Consider the following 21,795-nt stretch of genomic DNA (forward strand, 5'->3'; position numbering starts at 1 on the left):
TATAATATGTAACGTTTATAGATTGCCACATATTACCACCACTTATGTTGCCGATTGAGCAAGTTGCCCTTCACACCGAATTTCCGGTACATTAGCTGCGCATCACACTATTGCGCAAGGAGATCGAAGATTTAAAATTTACAAATTTACAAATTTTTTAATAATGAAATTGACAGATTTTCTATTTCGTTAATATATAAATTGTCAAATTATCAAATTATCAAATTTAGGAATTTATTAATTTTCTAACTATTAAATTTTGAAATTTCAAATTTGCAAATTTTATAATTAAAATTTTTAAATTTAGCTGTATAGATTTAGAAAAATTTGAAAATTTTGAAATTGACAAGCTATCAGTGCCTGCGATTTTACGCCACTATCACATCGATGCACCGCGCCCTCGCGGGCGCAGTTGCCCGTCGCTGGTTTATACGGTCGCATAGAAGTCACGAGTTCTCAGTTCGCGCACCGCCGCCGTAGCGTGAGGATGTGTGTCAGTGTTCGTTGCGTGCGTTAATGAAATAAAGAGAAATCGAGATCTCATAGTGTGTCTAAAATTCCAATTTGCCAGCCGTCAGCTGTGTTCAAAACATATTCTTCGACTGAATTTATCGCCTAACAAATGAACGCACACCATGACATCCCGTGAATACATTGCCGTAACGTTTACGATAATACTGACAATTCTAACGGTTAACACAAATGCCAGATCATGGGGTGAGTAGAATGATTCCTCCACAATTGATTTCCAGTGATGAAAAATCGTATGTTAACGTATTAACAATAATATCACGAGAAATACACGAGGTCGTATTAGTATGACCGCGTTGCGGGTCGCGCGAGCGCTGCCTCCATTCACGCGGCTCTGTTCGTCACGTACGCCACTTTTCGCGGACTGTTTTACCATAGAGAAAGACGAAATACGACCCAAAGGTGAATGAAACCGACCTTTTATTTGTGTCGAGACGCATCATGAGACTTTATTCTAATTCATATCGATAGATGATAATCAGTCGAACAGCAGTTTGTCCTTATACCTGATTTACGTAATGAATGTCAAATTATGCTCCACGATAGTGTATTTGCATGCACGTACAACGGTATTGACGTCGCGTAACGACGTTTTATCGAAAACATTGTAGAACCTTGAAAAATAGGCCCGAATCGTATTACATCGACCTCAAGCGACCAGGAACAATTTGTCTACCGGTGAAATTTTAAGTCATGCGTTTCACGGTCGACATGCACGAGTGCATGTTTCACAGATAGCTTTTTCTTGCGCTCTCCGTTAAAGCGTCCGAAAGAAATCCGCGTGTCAACACGTTTAAAAATAACATGCGACCCCACGAATTATGTCACACGGAATTTCGAACGTCTAATCCGTGATCGGTTTTCTCCATTCGCGTGTGGAGATACAGTTGCTTCCAATGTACGTTTGCTTTCGCTGACAAGGGTGAAAGGGCATCCGCCAATTGAACATTTAAAAATATGGAAACGCAAATAAATTTGCTTATTTGACAATTAATATATGAATTTCCATAACTAATATTTTTTATTTAAAATTTTTTAAATGAAAAAATATTTATAATATTTTAGATAAAAAATTTAGAAATTTGAACGTTGATAAATTTGATGGCAATGACCATGACTATTTTCGCTACATCATCATTTTATTCATGCAGACATATCACAATTGTAAATTCAAAAAATATCTTACATTGCAGTAAGTGAATCAATTAGAGATAAGATTGCACAGGTTTGTTTGACTTTACAAACTTTTAGTGTCAATAATTCTTATCTTCCAATCGATATAATACACTTACGTAAAATATGCGATTGTGTAATATAGGGGACTGATGTAATTTTACAGGAGAAATGTTTTTAATTAAACTCGATATACTTGAACATCAAAAGTACCGTCTTTGAGTGAATTGTCATGTAATAATGATTGAATAGATCCTTTGCATTCTCATCGTATTAAATTCTCTTTCCAAGTGTGTCTACTTATTATGATCAATCGTAACAAGAGTGTTCCGATGAATCGCGGTTTTCTTATCAGGCAATTTTTACAGCAGAAATACGAGACCCTCGAAGGGATTATGAGACGCAAGCGTTCAAACGGAACTTGCGAATGTTCAAAACACAAATTGCAAATCAGAGTATTGACGACGGAAAATGAGTCAGCTTTGCATATCATTGTTCATTATTCTCGTTAATTTCTTGCATTTTACGCGTGAACCGTGTAATCGTTTTAATCGATTGCTTTTTTTCGCTGTCTCATTAAAATCAAACGTAACTTGCAACTGAGAAACTATTAGCAACTGCTGAGATGCAATGAATGGAAATATAACGGAAAAACATAAAATAATAACTGCGCAAAAATCAGTCTATGTTGATAAATGAATGTTAATTATTTTTAGGTGAATGCGAAGGTGGTAGTTTCATCCATCCCGTAAAATTTTTAGATTCAAAAAAAATTAATATTGTAAAATAAGATTATAATTAATAGTATAGTATTATTTTTATTGAATAATTCGTTTTCATTTTTTAAACTTTGTACCATTTTTGTAGGTATTGTTTCTCGTTTAACTAATTTAGTACCAAAGCACCGTTATGTGTACATTTTATTGTGGGTCACGATTGACCTGGCCACCAACGTTCCAGGTTTGAAAAAGGCCCAAAAACATAAAACCTTTGAATTATTCATTTACACTTTGAGGGAAGGTAAAGATATTTCCTTGGAAACTAAGTACTACAGTAAACTCTCGGTATATTGCCACAGACAATAAAACTAGATAAAAGTTTACAAATTTCAAGATTCAATGGTGTATTTATTTGATATTACAATGATTACGGATCTACATATGCAATGGCGATATAACGCGAGGTTAAAGAAATTGGAATATAACTGTTATATGTGTGACAATAACTCACAGCACTAATATTTAAGTGTTACAGACGTGTATGTTTGTTTATGTGAAAACGGCAATATAACACGAGGTCAAAGAATCTGGAAAATAACCAATATTATATGTATAACAATATAAACTGACATCATTAATATTATTTGAGTGTAACAAATGTGCATGTTTGTCCATGCGAAAGCGGCAATATAACGCGAGGTCAATGAAACTGAAGTATAACTGTTATATGTCTGACAATAACATTTCAGCACTAATATTTAAGTGTTACAGACGTGTTTGCTTATCCATGTGAAAGTGGCAATATAACGCGAGGTCAATGAAACTGAAGTATAACTGTTATATGCGTGATAATAACTCACAGCATTAATATTTAAGTGTAATAGACGTGTTTTTTGTCCATGTGAAAATGGCAATATAACGCGAGGTCAACGAATCTAGAAAATAACTCATGTTATATGCATAGCAATATAAACTTACAGCACTAATATTATGTAAATGTAATAAATGTACATGTTCGTCAATTTTATGGCAATATAACAAAAGTCCATATTAGTAATAAAATTTCAGGATGCATAAAATGGAAGTGTATAAAACCTCAACGAAAATTTATGTGATTTACATGTTTTTCACGTGGCAAGCTCGTTATCTTATAGACAACATATATTTATGGAAAACATGGTTTTCCTTTTGTTTGTTTAGAAACCTGCTGCTGTTTCGACAGCACTACAAGTTACTCAACCCTCGTACGAGCTCATACGCTCTCATTACGAAAACATCAACAGTTTATTCCGAACTTTATGCGCATTTACGTGCTTCCTCCTGGTCAACTCGATCGTTATGAAGAAAATAAAGAACTCGATAATCTTCGACTTTCGATCCGATTCGGTGACATCGACACGATAACTTTTAATCGGGTAGTTCCCAGTTCATTCAGCTAATTACAATATTTTCTTGTTTACTATTGTGCAAGATGTAATAACTTGCACAATTACACGATTTCCCTATGAAAATTCGTTATCGTGTTTAGGACTTCGTTATCTGGAATGATTCTAAAAATGATTGTAACAGTGGGATTAAAATATTTTTTTAGGGATTATTTGATATTATAACGATGTGATATCTTGTACGTGCGAATAAACATTTTTGACGTAGTATTTTTCCTTGAAAAGGTTAAATTTTGGTTATCTTATTTTATACCATGATAGATTTTACACGTGCGCCGATTTACTTAAATTTATCTTTGGAAAGAATAATTCGAATCTCGAAGAATTTTCGATATCAATTTGAAAACTTTCGGCGCGGGAAATTTGAATATTAACATACTTCTTATTGGTATTACATATCTTTGCATATATTTAAAAAAATTAGTGGAAAATTTCAAGATTGAATTAGTACATTTTACACATATCGTGTCTATTATAATCTTAAAGTTAGACTAAAAATTGTTTACGTATAACTCGATATTTTTGAAAAACATAAGATTTGAAATTCCCGCCTTTTGACTTCAACGCGCGTAATTTGAATATGAATGCGCGCGACGCTGCGAATGAATTCAAAACTTTAATTTCTATAAAACTATGATTTCAGTTATCTCAATTCGTATTATACGACTATCGCACATTAAACTTCCATAATTTAGATTAGTATCTTTTATGGAAAACATTGGCACCCAATTTTCTTTAAATGCGTGATCAGCTTAATAAACATGTATATTATTAGAACTATTTATTGCTCTACATTCATGTATCGAATGTACTTCGTATAAGGAAAAGATCAGCATAAACTCAGCAAAAATAAATCTATCACCTAATAAATCATAGCAAAAATACTTGAACTGATAACCTCAAAGAGACACTGTCTACTGACGATATTTAATCGTCTAACGGATTAAAAAAAGGAGAAAAATATTTTGTTAATTTTCCTGGTAGTCAGTGTTTTATACTACTTTTTTATTATCTATAAAATAACAAAGGGTGTAAGGTGTCAATATAATACTCTCAGTGGGAAGCGTTAAAAAAATATAAATAATGTTTCTAATTTCAAGAAATTATCCTTACGTTTTCCACGATTTATTAGCAAATCTTAAGTTCAGTGAATACGCGACGTAGATTCGACTTTAATTACACGATACCGCATTCCAAAAGGGTGATATCTTGTTACAACTATGAGAATAAAAGTGCGTGATGCACGTACGGCGCGCGCTATCTTCTGTTAATGAAACCGAGACGGTTTTACTAGTCAGCAAAATTGTTGCTGAAAAAAATGTCCTCGCAACTAGAAAAAAAATGAATACTTCAATCTGATACGTTTGAAAGCTTAATAAATCATTTAACGTTTCAAACCTTGGCAATATAACGAGAGTGCCATATAATAAAATTGAACGCTACATTTACCCAATCACTATTCAAATATAATTTAAAACTAATGCAAGTTCATTTGCTTTAATTTGTATATATCTTAAACAATGCAAATAAAAAGAATGATAATTAAGTAAATCTTTTGAATAAATAATCTGTCTAATTAGTGTCATACATATCTTATTCAAGATTGAGAATTGTCATGCAGTGAACTTGACCTGAAACTGTTGCGATTGAATGATGTCTGTAAAAATAGATAGTTCTATTTAGAAGAAGTTTTTTACACGTTCAAGTTGTATAATTTGGAACTTACTAAAATTATCGTATCTTCTGATACGAAATTTGTTCTTTTCCAAACGTGCCACTTTATATCATAAAAACATTAAAATTATCGTTTCTTCAAGTGTGAGAGAAGAAATTACAGATAAATTCCCCTCCGTTTAATTATTAAGTAGATTTATTTACTAATAATCGACAAAGATTACTGGATCACTCCACGTTTAAATTGCAGTGACGGATCAAGCAGGGGTCGATAGGGACCCCGGTTATATTTTTAAACTGCTATTTCTTTAGAGAAAAAAGATGTGAGAATTGCGAGATTTTCTGTATCGAATTTTTATCATTTACTGAATATAATTTCTAATTAATTTCTATTTGTTTTTTTCTTACAGACTTAGCAGTAGTGATAGGACGCGACATCGAATTTTTCGCGCGCAATCAGACGCTAACCGGTCAAGCCAAATTGGCGGAAGCTGTGGCTCTAGCAGGAATAGGTTACGATGATGCGACCAAAACAATGTTTTTTAGTGACACAAGCAATAAAAACGTGTCGATATTCAGTAGCGATCTGAAAGACAAGAACTTTACGTTGAAACCATTAATTAAAAGTAAGTACACGGTAGAAAAACAATTACTTTACCTCATTTTAATTTTTAGGCTAGTGCAATACTTCGTATAGCACGACACACTAAAGTATATATTCATATAACATGACGCACAAAAGTATATATCCATATAACACGACGCACAAAAGTATATATTCATATAACACTATGTATAAGTTTATGATTTCATAGTATAATGATGTATTATTACTCTAATACATATTTATGTAACCTACGTGACTCGAATAAGACAGACCCTCCATGTTACTGATTACCAATCAATTATCGATCTTATTTAAACGATGTATCGATCGTTAATTTTATCATTCAAATCCAGCGATTCGTGTTTGAAGTCAAGTTACATTATATCTGAATGTAAATTTGAAATGAAAAACAACTTTTTGAATTAGTCGAATTAGACTTAATGATACTATCCAGCCTATCATTATCTGTCAATAAGTCGATAGTGTATCGATAATTGATACGCCATTTAAACGAACACATTAAACGATTGAACTACTCTCTGAAATATCCCAAAGGTAACGTGGCATATAATTTGTTAACCTCAAATAAGAAAACTGCTATTTTTCTTTCATAAAAGATTCAGTGCACAGACGTCACGAAGCACGAGTAAACTTCACCAAAAGAATCTATCTAGCATCCGAGCATCACGAAAGGTTCACTCGCATCTTTGAAACATCATATAAATCCGATTACAATGAATTACATGCGTCGTGTATTTATAAATAATTCACTGTATTATTCCCAGGACAAAACAAAAGTCACATCCTAGGAATCGCTTTCGACATGAAGACGCGAACATTGTTGTGGAGCGACGCCTTGAGAAACGTGATCATGAAGATGCACGTGCCAGTGGACGGCCCGCCAGAAGAACCAATCGTGCTGCACAATTTGACGTACAGGAGCCCACGTGGTATCGCTTTGGACGTATGTAACAGGTGTGCCATTTATGTCCCTACGTAGACAACGGCAATCTCGGCCATTTCGAAGTTCTCTCGCGTCGAGTACAAAAAACGAACCGGACGAACGAAACACATGAAAAAAACACATTTAAACGCGTGGACGAAAGGGAAACGCGGTTATCTGACCATTATACGTTGTTTCCAGTCACATATACTGGGTAAATAGTAATAATACAAATCCGAGCGTCGAGCGCTCGAATCTAGATGGAAGCGATCGAATTACCGTGGTTAAAGAAAATTTGTACGAGCCGATTGCTGTGGCTATAGATCACGCCGAAGAGAAACTCTACTGGATCGACGATGTTGAGGGTTTACGAATTAAAATCGAGCGCAGCAATCTTGACGGCACCGAGCGTGAATTACTGGTTCACAATAGTCGACAACAGCCAGTTTCTTTGGCCGTGGATCATGAGTCGATTTATTGGTCCGATATGGTGTTCAGGGCCATTTGGACGATATCGAAAAACGCGACAGCCGGCGATGTGCCGACAGAGTTTCATTCATATTTCACGTCGAATCATGATGTCGATCCGACCGGTATAATAGCACGTGACAACGTGGGAGACGTTGACTGCGCGGCGATTGCGAAAAAGAGGCATAAAACTAGTGTAGTCAAATCTATGCAAATGGTGGAGTCGTATAATAATTTAATTACGAGCACGGAAGAATCGGAATCGACCACCGAGAACTCCAAACAGTGCTTAAACGACGGAGCTATAGATGAGAAAACTGGTAGCTGTCGCTGTAAGCTTGGGTGAGTATCAAATATTTGCAGATTCCTGTAAAAATAGTATAGTATAAGATTTGAAGTAAATCTAACTTTTTTTAATGTTTCAAAAATTAATGAGAATATTACTGTTTCAGGTTCACTGGTACACATTGTGAGATAAATCATTGCCACAATTATTGCCTTCAAGGCAGCTGTAGTATAAATAGCCATGGACTGCCCCAGTGCAAATGCAGTAGCACATTTGTTGGACCAAGGTGTGAAACAGACCTATGCAAAGATTATTGCTTACACGATGGTCACTGCTCCGTCCAAAATGATAAACCAGTTTGTACATGTAAATATTCAGAGGGATCTCGTTGTGAAGCTTTATATAATAATACTGAAATTTGTGAAATGTATTGTACAAATAGCAATTCAGTTCCTAACAGCATCTCTGTTAAACTTAAATGCAGGTATGTTAAGTTTGATTTATGTATTTAGTTATGATTATAAGATGTGAGTTATTATGGGACTGTTGTTTAAACAGGTGCTCAGAAGTAAATCAAAGAATGCTACAAATGATCGAATCTAGAGAGGATGATGAGTACAGAATACTGCTACCAATGTTTGGAGCATTTGTTGCTATACTTGTTTTTGTAATAATTGTACTTAGTTACTATGTAAATAAATTACGAAGACGACCACGTATCAAAAAGCGCTTTGTTGTCAGCAAAGGCGGTATAACGCCACTAACTTCTAGACCACAGCTGCCAGATAGTCAATGTGAAATAACCATAGAGAACTGCTGCAACATGAATATCTGTGAAACTGTGAGTGAATCACCAAATAAAATATAAAGTATTATTTGCGTGCATGTTATGTTTATATGGCATGCAACATGTGCAATGGATAAAAAAAGAGAATTATGATATATACTGCAGCCATTTAGCTATTAAACTTAGGAGAAAAAGAACTGGTTGAAAGATTTAAAAATAGAAATTACAGATGCAAGTAAACTATTTCTTTTTCTTCAATACCAAGAATCTCGCTTAAAAATCTCGTTCGCATCTTTTTACGCTGTAAATATTAACAAAGTAATAACATCATCTTCCATTTCTTTTTTTAATTATAAGTATTATCTACCTAAGTGTAACGAAAGATACTTAATTATCATTAAGATATTTAATTATAATTGAAATTATTATGTAATATTTATTACTAATTTATTTTTTTAATACTTTAACACCAATTTTATTACGTAGCTGTAATTGTTTATAATTGCTGCAGTATAGATTACAGTTTTAATAACAATATTAATTTAAAACAAAACATACTTGTATTGTCAAGGCTTTAGATTTAAAATTAATAAAACAAGTTTGAAGTATTATAAGAAAGTTACTTGGAATTAATAGCAACCTTTCTATAATATTATTTTTCTACATTGTTTTTATTATAAAACTTGTTTTACAATAAAAGTTTCTCTTTTTATATAAATAAGCCATGTGTCCGCTTTTGTTTAAATCAATTTTCAGTGCCGCTGTATTTCATTAAAGAAAGATATGCATTTAATTTCAACAAATTTCATTGCCAATCCTATTACCTTATATTGAAAATTGAAGTATGTTTTAAAATTCTGCATTCATGAGGATAATATTTGTTTCCATCATGCTTCACTCAGGATTACAAAATTAATTGGATCGTTCTTATTTAAAATCTTATTTTTTGCAGCCTTGTTTCGAACCAAAATTATGTACGGCAATGCCGGGCAGTAACAGTACTAAGAAAGAAGAGAAGAATTCTTTACTCGATAACATGGAGGAAAATTCGTGGTAGCATAAACTAATATTTCGACGTGACAATTGGCGGAGACCGTGTGGACTTCATGTAGAGTCTATGAAAAATTTAGCTTCGCGAAACTGCACGTCTGTACATAATTCAGGATGTTGTAGTATTATTGTTATATTTAGTGATGATACTTATACGAAAGTACGGGAATACCGTAACGATGATACAGTCAGAAAAAGAAAGCCAAAGGTCTTCTTGAGCACTTAATTTTTATTATATCGTATGATATATATATATAGGGTTGTGTTCATATAAAAATGATTGCAGGTAACTATTGAAAATAATTCAATCTTTCTTTTTTAAAGTATACAGTTAATGCTTTTCATAAGAGAACAAGAAATCCTAACTTTCATAGCATTTATTATACACTCTTATATGTATATATACATATATGTATATATGTGTGTGTATATATGCACAAACTTTCCAACAGTTTTGTATAATATTTGAATTATACTTTCTAGTTCTCATTCTTTCCTTGTTCAATTATGTTGATTTCCAATAGCTGCTTGTAAGCAGCTAAACGTGTTCTAAAACAGCACCAAAACTTAATTCTGATTGCAATTGAAGGGTACAGAAAACTTGCCTTAATTGCTAGACTAAATAATTGCTCAACGTACCACTGAGTACATTTTTAACAAATTTAAAATGAGATGATTATTGCATAAACTGCGTTTATGTTCCATAAAAAGAAATTAAATGTTTCTAAGTAATAGTTCCATCAAAGTTGATAAATTATGTTCATAACTGTTAATCATTAAATTATTACATTTTTACAAAATTTAACTTTTGAGCGAATCGTTGTTTTTCAATTCATCAGACACATTTGTGTCGATTACGTGTACTTATACATAAAAGAACGAATTTTATACTACAATACGGTTCACGTATTTACACGTTGTTTTATTAAGAAAACGAAAAAAATCGCTTAAATAGTTCTCGAATTATTCAACAATTTAGACAAATTTAAAAACGTGATCTTGAGTTTGAATTGATATATGTGATTTCATTTGCTAAGTAATTGTAACTATTTGTATAAAAATTGTATAGCGCTATTTTACATATTTGTGCAAGCGCGCACAAAAATACAAATATATAAATTATTAAAAAAAGAATAATTCAGTTCTTTAATAGAGGCAAATTCATTAAAAGTCAAATCATGATACATTTCCATAACTCTTAAGTTTCTGAAAGCTAGATATTTAGAAATATCAAACGAAAAAATCATCAATATAAGTTATAGACGTTTTACATCTATAGAAAGTACAACAAACTATTGAAAAATTTGTCCAGAAGACCAGAAGATTTTTGGCAATTCTTCGATTTTCATGGTATAGTACAAATGACGATAAAATGATACGAGAAACATTAAAATTGTTACAGTTTTTTGTTTGACTGCTTCCACTTATTGTTGTATAAATTGTACTTTCTATTGCTCTCTTTATATTTGAACTGTATAATTATATACTGGTAAAAGGTAGCTAATTTTTACACCATATAGTTACTTAAAATGTAAACTTAAATTTGTACCAAAGTCATATGTAATATCACCCCTAGCTGTAATAATGTAATTTGTAAAAATTATTATTTCGAAGTAACATGAAACATTAAGCATGTAAAACTTCATACATATAACATTAATAGGTATAGTCGCATAATAACAGTAAGAATAAAAATGAAACACTTTTATTGCACCCAAATGAAACATGGTTAAATAAAATGAATAAGAAAGTAATTTTAACTATGTAACAATTGCGGTGCAAAAAAGTAAGTTATATATGCAGCTATTATGCTGTCATGAAGCTAAGTATTGATGTAAATTGTATACCATTTTTTTAACATGGTATAAATAATTCCCTGTTTCATAAAAGATGAGTTAATAATTGAAACGATACTTGTTATTTTTTGTTATCGATAATATATTTTTATTTTTCATGCTGCGGAGTAACGTTCCTGTTGCCTTAGAAGCAAATTAGGTACATGACGATTTATTTTGTTCCTGAATATAATGAAAATAAAACGCATTGATTTTTGCTGTCTTGTCCCTTAGAATTTAGTAAGTAATTTTATACAAAATGTATCATTTGTTAAACTACGAAATATGTTAAAATAGAATGATACTAGTGATATATATATATATATATATATATTGAAATTAAATTTGGAATATAGTCCTTTCGCGGGCACTGATCTCCAGAGACGGGATAGTGGATTTATTGTGAAAGGCTTGTATTCCCTTATAATAAAATATTAAATAAGTAGTTTCCAAGCCGCTTTCCAACTTAAATTCTTTATTCCTTTTTAACTTTGTACTTATTACAATGATGAGTACATTATTGTAAAAGCATTGTTGAAACAATCAATTGTACTTCATTGGTATATCAAGAGTACTAAATATTTTGGATGTTATATAATCATGATGCAATACTTAAATTATTTTATTGTTTTGTTAATAAAGTGTATTTTATTGATACATACCAAAAATACTGGAAATGTAAATATTTTGTATCATTCTATTACAATTAACATGTTAATTGCTATTGTATACAAATAGAATGAAATAAAATTACTTAAGTACAATGTTGTATTTTTATGAATTTATTACCAATTTTATAATATAATATTTAAATAATTTATATTACCTTTTTGTATATATTTTTAACCACCAAATAAAAATTAAACTTGAATCAGTTTAATAATCACATACAAAGAATGAACATGAAAACAGAATATACTATGACTCACAAATATCCTTTAGTCTGCTTTCAGTTGAGTTTCAGGCAAAACTACTTTTTCACCAGGTTTAAATGCAGGCATTCCAAGATATGGACAACTGGCACATCGAAACGCATCACCAAGATAACACTGGAAAGTAATTCATTTAATGATATTTTTCTCAAAGTATTTTAAATAAACGTAAAAAATGTTTAATTTATAATTACATTTCCACATGAGGATTTCACATTTCCTTCTGGGGCAGTTTTACCACTTAATTCCTCAGCTAACCCACAAGTACAGTCTTTACATGCTTTTCGTTTGCCTGTTGTGCTACACACTAAAATTAAACATCATATGCATTAATGCTTAAAGTAAAAATACCTTTTAAAGAACTATTGTCAGTGCCTGTATATAATTAGATTTACCTTTTAAGCTAGGTGCGTTAACTTTTATAATATCACTTTCATCTAAAAGTTCATCCTCGTTAATTAATTCTTCATCAACAGCATCATCTAACTTCCAAACATTGGATGATTTTTCTTTTCCAAAGTTAAGTTTTACACTAGAACCAATCTACATGAAACATTGATACATTAAAGTACAATTTTTCTATTCAAATTTATAATAATCGCAAACACATAGCTTACCTCAAATGATGGTTTTTCTGCTATTACTTCTGCTACTTTATCTAGATCATTGTATACACTAAGTAATAAACTTTTTAGTTGCGATGTGTCTACATTTTCATGCACTTTGACTTTAAAACCAGTCAATTTTAAACTCAATACTCTCTCTTCGTAAACAGAATGTACATTTTCTGATTGTTCAAATGATTCATAATTAATTAATGTGCCACTTGGTTTTAATGCCCGTAAACATTTGTCAAAATATGTTTTGTGATTTGGACAGGATTGTTTAAAGACAGAAATAATCGTGTCATAGGAAGATGCATTGTTGATATCTGAAAAAAGTTCCTCGAATAAATATAAATCGTTTTCTTACAAGAAGTAAAAGGTGTATTTCGAAATGACATTTTCTAGAAGTATATTAAAATATATAAATAGATAACCGAGACTCACGTGTTCAGATAACACGTAAATATCCATTTACGTAAATACTTACATTTTTCTAGCTCTTTCGTTGATGCAATTGTTAGCTGATCTTCATTTTTAAGATATTTTTTTATTGTGACAATAAAATCTGCAACATCGTCACTTGAAATTTCACTATCTATAATCACAAGAACACTATAATTTTCCTTTAGAAAAATCATTTTATATAAATTTGATAAACATCAAAATATCGTGCAATGTCAGAGTTTACGCCACTTTCCGCTCACTGTAAAATTCAGCTGATAATTCGATACATACCTACATAACTTCGAGAAGTATTCGAGAATAATCGATACCTGTGTTCTCAGCACTATCTGTTGCACAAATTGCAAACTACTTTTTATTCTTACCATTACTGTAATGAACTATATTAATTAATTTATACTTTACACTCATTTAATGCCAGATGATTAAATGATCATAAAAACTATAGAATTCTGAATATAAAATATACTTTATATCATTTATTTAAATATTTCACAAGAAATACAATTTATTACATTATAAAATATTCAGTAAAACAAATATGTTATGTAATCTTATATACGTATACATTATTTTAGATCAAATTACTGATTTGTATCTAGTACATGTATCTTGCAATATAAAATGCTATATCATGATACTACTAAATAAAGTAGCCGTGCGGAGGACTTTGATATGATTCTTTACCATTCTTGCAATTTTAATTTTATAGCACGTCGAATTGTACGTTGCACAAAAGTTCGTAACACTGTTGAACATTATATTGCGTTGATTTCACAATACGTCGATTTTATAGCACTTTGAATTTTATAACATATCGAATTTTATAGTATTTTGAATTTAGTACACACAATTTTATAATACAACGGCAATATAGTGAGAGTTACGGTAAAAATCGATATTTTGATTAATATCGATTTTTGTCTCGGTCTTCAGACCCCACCAATTCAAGCGGCAGTTTTGATTACAATTTAAAAAAGAGAGAAACGAACAGCACGAAAAAAATGGATTATACAATCAGACTAATCCTGTTTTCTCATTGCATAAATTCATATTCACATAGTTCTCTATTCATTATTCTCCAAGGAGGCGTCTTAGCAACAAGTGGTAGGGACAATTGCTTAATTCCCATTAATACGAGTTCTTAATAAAACGTCACAGAAAAAGCATATCTTATTTGATAACCTACTGGTCAGTCGTTTGCTGTTATTCAAAGTGGTTGCACGTGAAAGTTCTTTAACCAGTTAATAGTTTTAGTTTGTTAGTAAACGGTAAGAGTTTTTATAATTTATATAATAACGCGTCACGGCTTTAACTTCATTATAAGATTAAGTATACCACTGAGACTCATAAGAAATACATGTCATTTTCATTAGCTGTTTCTTTTTAATTTGTTAATACTTTATCATTATATACTTGTGTTGAAAACACTGTTTTTTATACATATATATTGTTTATAGTTCTTTTTTATTAATGACATATTAAATTATGTTTAAGTTGCCTCAACAGTTGTAGAATTTGGAAAACTTTATTGAGGTATTAATTTCAATTGTCAATTTAAGATTGTTGTGTTATTTGAATTGTTGTTAATTATTCATTGTTCTATTGTTTAATAAATATATGTTATTTATTTATTCAGTAAGTATTTATTATTTCAAATGAAAGACCACATACATTATGATAGTAATATATGAATGTTATTATCATATAGATCATTTTTTAAATACATGCATTTAATTCTTTTGACTGTCATTTCACTGATTTTATTATTTCCTTTCATTGATTGTTTGTTACAGATGAGTTAGGTTCTTATCATTCTTATCATTTTTATCACTATCTTGTTAAGAAGTATATATTGCACAACAATTATGTTATATATTTCTTAATGACATTGAATATCATTACTGAGATAAATACAGATATACATGTGGAATTTAAGAAGATTTATGCAATGATATAAAAGTTGTTCTTATAAATGTATACAATGTATTAGCCAACACTGGAAAAGCTAAGGAGCAAAAGTATTCATTTTAGAATTATTAATTTCACAGGTTTCCTCAGATGGTACAAAACAAAGAAACTGCCATTTGTGCTGAATCCACTATGACAAATAACATAGAACATGTGAAAGTATCACATACATTAGTCTTCTTTATTAATGGGAAAGAGGTAAATCCATTGCAACATTCAAATTAACTTTATGTATATTTGAAGAAAAAATGCAGCAATTTCCAGTTCAAATTCATGCCCAAGAATGATTGAAACAAAGTATTCAAAGTGTTAAGAAATTGCATCATGAAAATTGTTTAATGTTTAATTTTTTTAACTTTTTTTATATTTTAGATTGTAGATGACAAAGTTGATCCAGAATGGACATTACTATGGTATCTAAGAAACAAGTGTATCCTTCTTCTGATAATTTATAATGTTATATATTAAAAATATAAAAAAAATTAGAAATCCTTAACTAGAATAATTTAGTACATTTAACTGGTACAAAACTAGGTTGTGCAGAAGGTGGTTGTGGAGCATGCACTGTAATGATATCAAAATTGGACCGTGCATCTGGAAATATTATGTATCCTTTTAAGCAGCTAATCATATTCATACAACAATATCCTACTGTTGGCTAAAGGCTAAATGTTTTAAAAACTCTTAGAATTAACTGACTTTTTCCTTGACTGATAATTTTAATGATATTCAGGCACTTAGCAGTAAATGCTTGTTTAACACCAGTTTGTGCTGTTCATGGATTAGCAGTGATCACTGTGGAAGGAATTGGTAGTGTTAAAACAAAGCTTCACCCAGTACAAGAACGGATAGCAAAAGCACATGGGTCACAATGTGGTTTTTGCACACCAGGAATTGTTATGTCTATGTATGCCTTATTGCGAAGTACACCAAAACCCAACATGAAAGACCTTGAAATTGCATTCCAAGGTAAATCATTAGATGCATTGTATTCGCAGTCATTATATTTGGAACCAGATTCAAAAATATAATAAAACAATTTGCAGGAAATTTGTGTAGATGTACTGGGTATCGCCCTATCATAGAAGCCTATAAAACTTTCACAGAGGAATGGGAGAAAGCTCAATTAATGTCAAAGCATCAAGAGAAATCAATGAACATAGAATGTCAAATGGGAGAAAAATGTTGCAAAAGAGTACCTATATCAGAACCTACAGAAGTTTTTAATTCAAAAGAATTCTGTCCATACGATCCTTCTCAAGAAATTATATTTCCACCCAAATTACAGGTGAATTGATTATTTTATTTCAAATTAAAAATAATAATATTTATTTAGTTACTGTAGCTGTTATACAACAAGCAATTAAAAATTAGATCTCCTCACATTTGGATGAAGAATATTTGATTATCAAAGGAAAGAATGTTACTTGGTACAGACCAACAACTCTTTCTGAATTACTTCGTTTGAAAAATCAATATCCACATGCAAAAATTGTTGTAGGAAATACTGAAATAGGTAAATGCCATGTTAATTATTTTAATCTTACTCTTTAGAACTTTTCATTTATGAATCATGTGCACAACTATCTAATGTTTAATACTTCTTTGTAGGCGTTGAAGTCAAATTTAAGCATGTATCTTATCCAGTTCTTATACAGCCAACTTTAATTAAAGAAATGCGTACCATTAACGAGGATTCAGAAGTAATAAATGTAGGTGCCAGTGTTACACTGAATGAATTGGAGAGATTCTTAAGAGATCAAATTGATAAACAACCAGGTAAGAATTTTAAGTATTAAAAATATGATTGTAAAAATTAGTAACAACTGTATATCTAGATATTACGGATTGTTTATTGTTGCAGAATATAGAACAAGAATTTTCAGTGAAATTGTTAGTATGTTTCATTGGTTTGCTGGTAAACAAGTTAGAAATGTTGCTGTGAGTTGGGTTTATATTTCTTTGCAACATTCTATAATTTATATTATTAAATATTTATCTAAGTTTACCCATAGGCTCTTGGGGGGAATATAATGACCGGAAGTCCTATATCAGATCTAAATCCAATTTTTATGGCAGCAGGAATAAAATTAAATGTCTCGAGCTTGACAAGTGAAAGTAGGCTTATTTCAATGGATCACAATTTCTTTAAGGGCTATAGACAGAATATCGTTTTACCTGAAGAGGTTTTAGTTTCGATTCAAATACCCTTTTCTGAACAGGTGAATAACAGCTATGAATTAATGCATTATTTTGGCATTTTGTAGTAACGTATATTTTTGTTTTATTTTCTAGAATCAGTATTTTTTTGCTTATAAGCAAGCAAGAAGACGGGATGATGATATTGCTATTGTTAATATGGCGTTGAACGTATTTTTTGAACCTGAAACCAATATTGTACAGAAAGCATATTTGGCTTTCGGTGGAATGGCTCCAACAACGGTTTTAGCCAGAAAAACTTGTGAAATTATGATAGGAAGGTGATTTAAAAAAATATATTAATAATGCGTAACATTAAGTAATTTTAATAATACATCATTTCTTTAGGAAATGGAATACGGATCTCCTAGAAGCTGTTCATAATTCCCTAATAGAGGAATTTCCTCTCCCAGACAATGTTCCAGGTGGAATGGTTAAATATCGCAAGTCCTTAACGTTAAGGTATATATATTTTAGCATCGGCTATTTTAAAACAAATAATATTTTATATAATGTTTCTCTTTTGACTTGCAGTCTGTTCTTTAAAGGATTTTTACACGTAACAAAAAAGTTACAATCGCTATCGGATCAGACAATACCTAGGGAAGTTGAAAGTGCAATTGATAGATTTCACTCTAAAGAACCAAACAGTTCACAATATTATCAACTAGTATGTATTAATTATAATTTGCATAATTCAATACATTGTATATAATAAAGAATATTGTGTATTTCTGTAACTAGGTCCCAAAAAATCAAGAACCAAATGATTTGCTTGGAAGACCTATTGTCCACGCTAGTGCGCTGAAACAAGCAACAGGAGAAGCAATTTATTGTGATGATATGCCAAAACTTTACAATGAACTTTACTTAGGTCTTGTATTATCTACCAGGGCTCATGCAAAAATCTTGAAAATTGATGCAACTAAAGCATTGGCCCTAGAAGGTGTAGTAGATTTTTATAGCGCTAAAGATATACCTGAGAAACAGCGATGGCATGGTCCTATATTTCAGGACGAAGAAGTCTTTGTATCAGATAAGGTAACATTTGTATTATTAAATTGTATTTATCATATAAATATATTTGATTCATCGAGACAAAAGAAATCTATTATTTATTAAGGTAACTAGCCATGGTCAAATTATTGGAGCAGTCGTAGCAGTTGATCAGTATACGGCGCAAAAGGCAGCTAGAATGGTTGAAATTGAATATGAGAATTTAGAACCAGTGATCCTCAGTATAGAGGTACAACAAAATACTGTTCATGACCATAATAAATAATTTTCATAATTTATATTAACAGTACTTTAAACTAATTTTAGGATGCTATTAAGCACAATTCATTTCTCAACGATACTCCAAAACGTATAAAGAATGGTGACGCAGAAGAAGCTTTCTCTAAATCTCCACATATTCTTGAAGGAGAAATCCGAACGGGGGGCCAAGAACATTTTTATCTTGAAACACAAGCGTGTGTGGCAGTTCCAAAAGAAGATGAATTAGAAATATTTTGTTCTACGCAACATCCTACAGAAATTCAGAAACATGTTGCACATATTTTAAATATTCATGAGAATAAAATTGTAGTGAGAGTAAAAAGACTAGGTGGTGGTTTTGGAGGAAAGGAGTCTCGCGCTACGCTAGTTGCTCTGCCAGTTGCTTTCGCTGCACACAAGTATTATTGCGTTAGATTTTTACATTTTAATTGGAGAGTCGTTCAATTTTTATTTATTGAAACGAAATCATATACATTATTTTAATTTGTAGATTAAAAAGGCCAGTACGTTGCATGTTGGATAGAGACGAGGATATGATGATAACTGGAACAAGACATCCATTTTTATTTAAGTATAAAGTAGGATTTGATGGGACTGGTGCAATTAAAGTAATGCAAGTTTACATTTATAATAATGCTGGTTATTCCTTTGATCTCTCTAGTGCGGTAAATTTATTGTTTTATTGCAACTTTGTATTTAATGTGCTGAGCATTTTGTACATGTCAGACATACATTGTTTAGATTGTAGAACGTGCCATGTTTCATTGTGAAAATTCTTATAAAATCCCAGTAATGGATATCTATGGTTTTATATGTAAAACAAATTTACCATCAAATACAGCATTCCGTGGTTTTGGAGGGCCGCAAGGAATGTTTGTAGCCGAGACCGTTGTACGGCATATCGCAGAATATTTAAAAATTGATCCTAGCAAGGTATAACATTAACTGATAATAATACAAACTAACAATCTCATAACAATATATGCTAACAAAATCATAAATTAAGAGAACAATGAGAACTTGATTTAATAGGTTTCAGAATTAAATTTATATAAAGAAGGAGACAAAACCCACTACAATCAAAAGCTTATTAATTGTACATTACAACGTTGCTGGGAAGAATGTGTTTCATCGTCCAATTACAATGAGCGACTAGCCCAGATACAAAAATATAATACGTACGTTTTATACGTCTTCATCCACCTTTATGGATTTCATTTCCTCTTTGAACTAAATTTAATAAATGATATTTTAATAGAGAAAATAGATATAAAAAGAGGGGTTTGGCAATAGTTCCAACAAAATTTGGTATCTCCTTCACTGTTGTGTTTTTGAATCAAACAGGAGCACTTGTACATGTTTATACGGATGGCTCTGTATTAATTAGTCATGGTGGTGTCGAAATGGGTCAGGGTCTACACACAAAAATGATACAAGTAATGTATGATTACTCTAAATTCAAGAGTCATATTTGGAGTATTTTTTATACCATTGCATTGCTTTGATATTTAGGTAGCAAGCAGATCATTAAAAATAAAACCAGATAAAATACATATAATGGAAACTGCTACTGACAAAGTGCCAAATACATCTGCTACAGCAGCTAGTGCGGCTTCAGATTTGAATGGAATGGCTATTATGGTGAGAACGCCTATTATTCTATTAATTCTGAGTTCTTTAACATTTACCACTAGAAGCTTAATGCATAATATGTAATTACAAAATTGTAGATTGCTTGCGAAGAAATTATGAAACGATTAAAGCCGATAATGGATAAAAAACCAAATGGAACCTGGGAGGAGTGGGTGACTACGGCCTACCTTGAAAGGATAAGTCTCTCTGCTACTGGATTTTACAAAACACCTAATATAGGATATTCATTTGAAACTAATTCTGGAAATCCGTTTAATTACTTCACATATGGCGTTGCATGTTCAGAAGTGGAGGTTGATTGTTTGACTGGTGATCACCAGGTATAATCATTATAAATAATATTACATAATTTTTTATCATATATGTTTAACAGGAATTATGTATGTTTGTTTTTTAATTAACGTGTAGGTATTGCGAACAGATATTGTAATGGATTTAGGTCAAAGTCTTAATCCTGCAATTGATATAGGGCAAATTGAAGGAGGTTTTGTTCAAGGATATGGTTTATTTACACTTGAGGAGGTGGTTTATTTAAGAAATGGAGCTCTTGCTAGCAGAGGACCAGGTGCATATAAATTACCTGGATTCACAGATATTCCTGAAGTATTTAATGTATCCTTATTGAGGGGTGCTTCAAATCCTAGAGCTGTTTATTCTTCTAAGGTAATATATCCTATGTTAAATAAAATTAATTTGTGTGATCGACTTTTCGAATTTTTATTTAGGCTGTTGGAGAACCGCCACTGTTTCTCGCATCTTCAGTGTATTTTGCAATAAGAGAAGCAATTAAAGCTGCTAGAAAAGAAGTTGGTCTCAATGACTATTTTCGATTTGATGCACCTGCAACTGCGTCACGTATTCGACTAGCATGTGTTGATGACCTAACATCAAAGGTGAATTAAGTACCTAAGATTTTAATTTATTCAACTATACAATTGTAATATAATTTAATTATTATTTACAGATCGAAGAACCAAATTTAGAATGCCAATGGAATATTGTTCCATAGAAACGACTTGATAAATTAAAATATTAAAGAGAATATTGTTGATATATTGTAAATATATATTAATAGTTATTTTAAAGATTTTGTTATGTAAAAATATATGAATTTAACATGTTTTAATAAAACCAGTGTTTTTTACACACATTTGTAAGCAATTGCGTTATAACATGA

General features: G+C 31.2%; 3 protein-coding genes and 1 long non-coding RNA gene across 5 annotated transcripts; 2 read left to right on the top strand and 2 right to left on the bottom strand.

Moving 5' to 3' along the window:
* The first annotated feature begins 415 nt into the window (after window positions 1-415).
* On the top strand, window positions 416-12,282 carry cue (Low-density lipoprotein receptor repeat domain-containing protein cueball). The gene is made up of 7 exons (XM_003704845.3): window positions 416-717; window positions 5,953-6,168; window positions 6,935-7,124; window positions 7,294-7,902; window positions 8,013-8,330; window positions 8,405-8,687; window positions 9,586-12,282. Exons 1-7 carry the CDS (start codon window positions 636-638, stop codon window positions 9,688-9,690), a joined length of 1,803 nt encoding a protein of 600 aa, XP_003704893.1. The 5' UTR covers window positions 416-635; the 3' UTR covers window positions 9,691-12,282.
* LOC143265804 (uncharacterized) lies at window positions 2,811-5,953 on the bottom strand. The gene is made up of 2 exons (XR_013040534.1): window positions 5,595-5,953; window positions 2,811-5,525 (listed from the first exon to the last, which is right to left on the bottom strand). It is a non-coding gene; the product is annotated as an uncharacterized LOC143265804 (long non-coding RNA).
* Window positions 12,283-12,284: 2 nt separating the features above from the next.
* On the bottom strand, window positions 12,285-13,784 carry CIAPIN1 (cytokine induced apoptosis inhibitor 1). Its single transcript, XM_003704846.3, has 5 exons — window positions 13,543-13,784; window positions 13,068-13,381; window positions 12,846-12,993; window positions 12,645-12,757; window positions 12,285-12,567 (listed from the first exon to the last, which is right to left on the bottom strand). Exons 1-5 carry the CDS (start codon window positions 13,691-13,693, stop codon window positions 12,457-12,459), a joined length of 837 nt encoding a protein of 278 aa, XP_003704894.1. The 5' UTR covers window positions 13,694-13,784; the 3' UTR covers window positions 12,285-12,456.
* An 846-nt stretch (window positions 13,785-14,630) lies between these two features.
* ry (xanthine dehydrogenase rosy) lies at window positions 14,631-21,779 on the top strand. 2 transcript variants are annotated; one of them, XM_003704847.3, is made up of 25 exons: window positions 14,631-14,788; window positions 15,569-15,686; window positions 15,861-15,918; window positions 15,999-16,095; window positions 16,222-16,457; window positions 16,535-16,776; window positions 16,863-17,004; window positions 17,100-17,267; window positions 17,353-17,429; window positions 17,504-17,710; window positions 17,784-17,968; window positions 18,036-18,149; window positions 18,222-18,357; window positions 18,432-18,728; window positions 18,811-18,933; window positions 19,011-19,363; window positions 19,456-19,630; window positions 19,707-19,898; window positions 19,998-20,143; window positions 20,224-20,401; window positions 20,478-20,606; window positions 20,696-20,938; window positions 21,027-21,281; window positions 21,344-21,511; window positions 21,583-21,779. In XM_003704847.3, the coding sequence occupies exons 2-25, from the start codon at window positions 15,579-15,581 to the stop codon at window positions 21,625-21,627; spliced, it is 4,074 nt and encodes a 1,357-aa protein (XP_003704895.1). In that variant the 5' UTR covers window positions 14,631-14,788; window positions 15,569-15,578; the 3' UTR covers window positions 21,628-21,779. The 2 variants fall into 2 exon arrangements, 1 of the variants encoding a protein (XP_003704895.1); XR_013040509.1 differs by lacking the exon at window positions 21,583-21,779 and having other exon boundaries at window positions 21,088-21,281; window positions 21,344-21,482.
* The last annotated feature ends 16 nt before the right edge of the window (window positions 21,780-21,795 follow it).

Source organism: Megachile rotundata, chromosome 14 (assembly GCF_050947335.1).
Source record: "Megachile rotundata isolate GNS110a chromosome 14, iyMegRotu1, whole genome shotgun sequence".
NCBI lineage: Eukaryota > Metazoa > Arthropoda > Insecta > Hymenoptera > Megachilidae > Megachile > Megachile rotundata.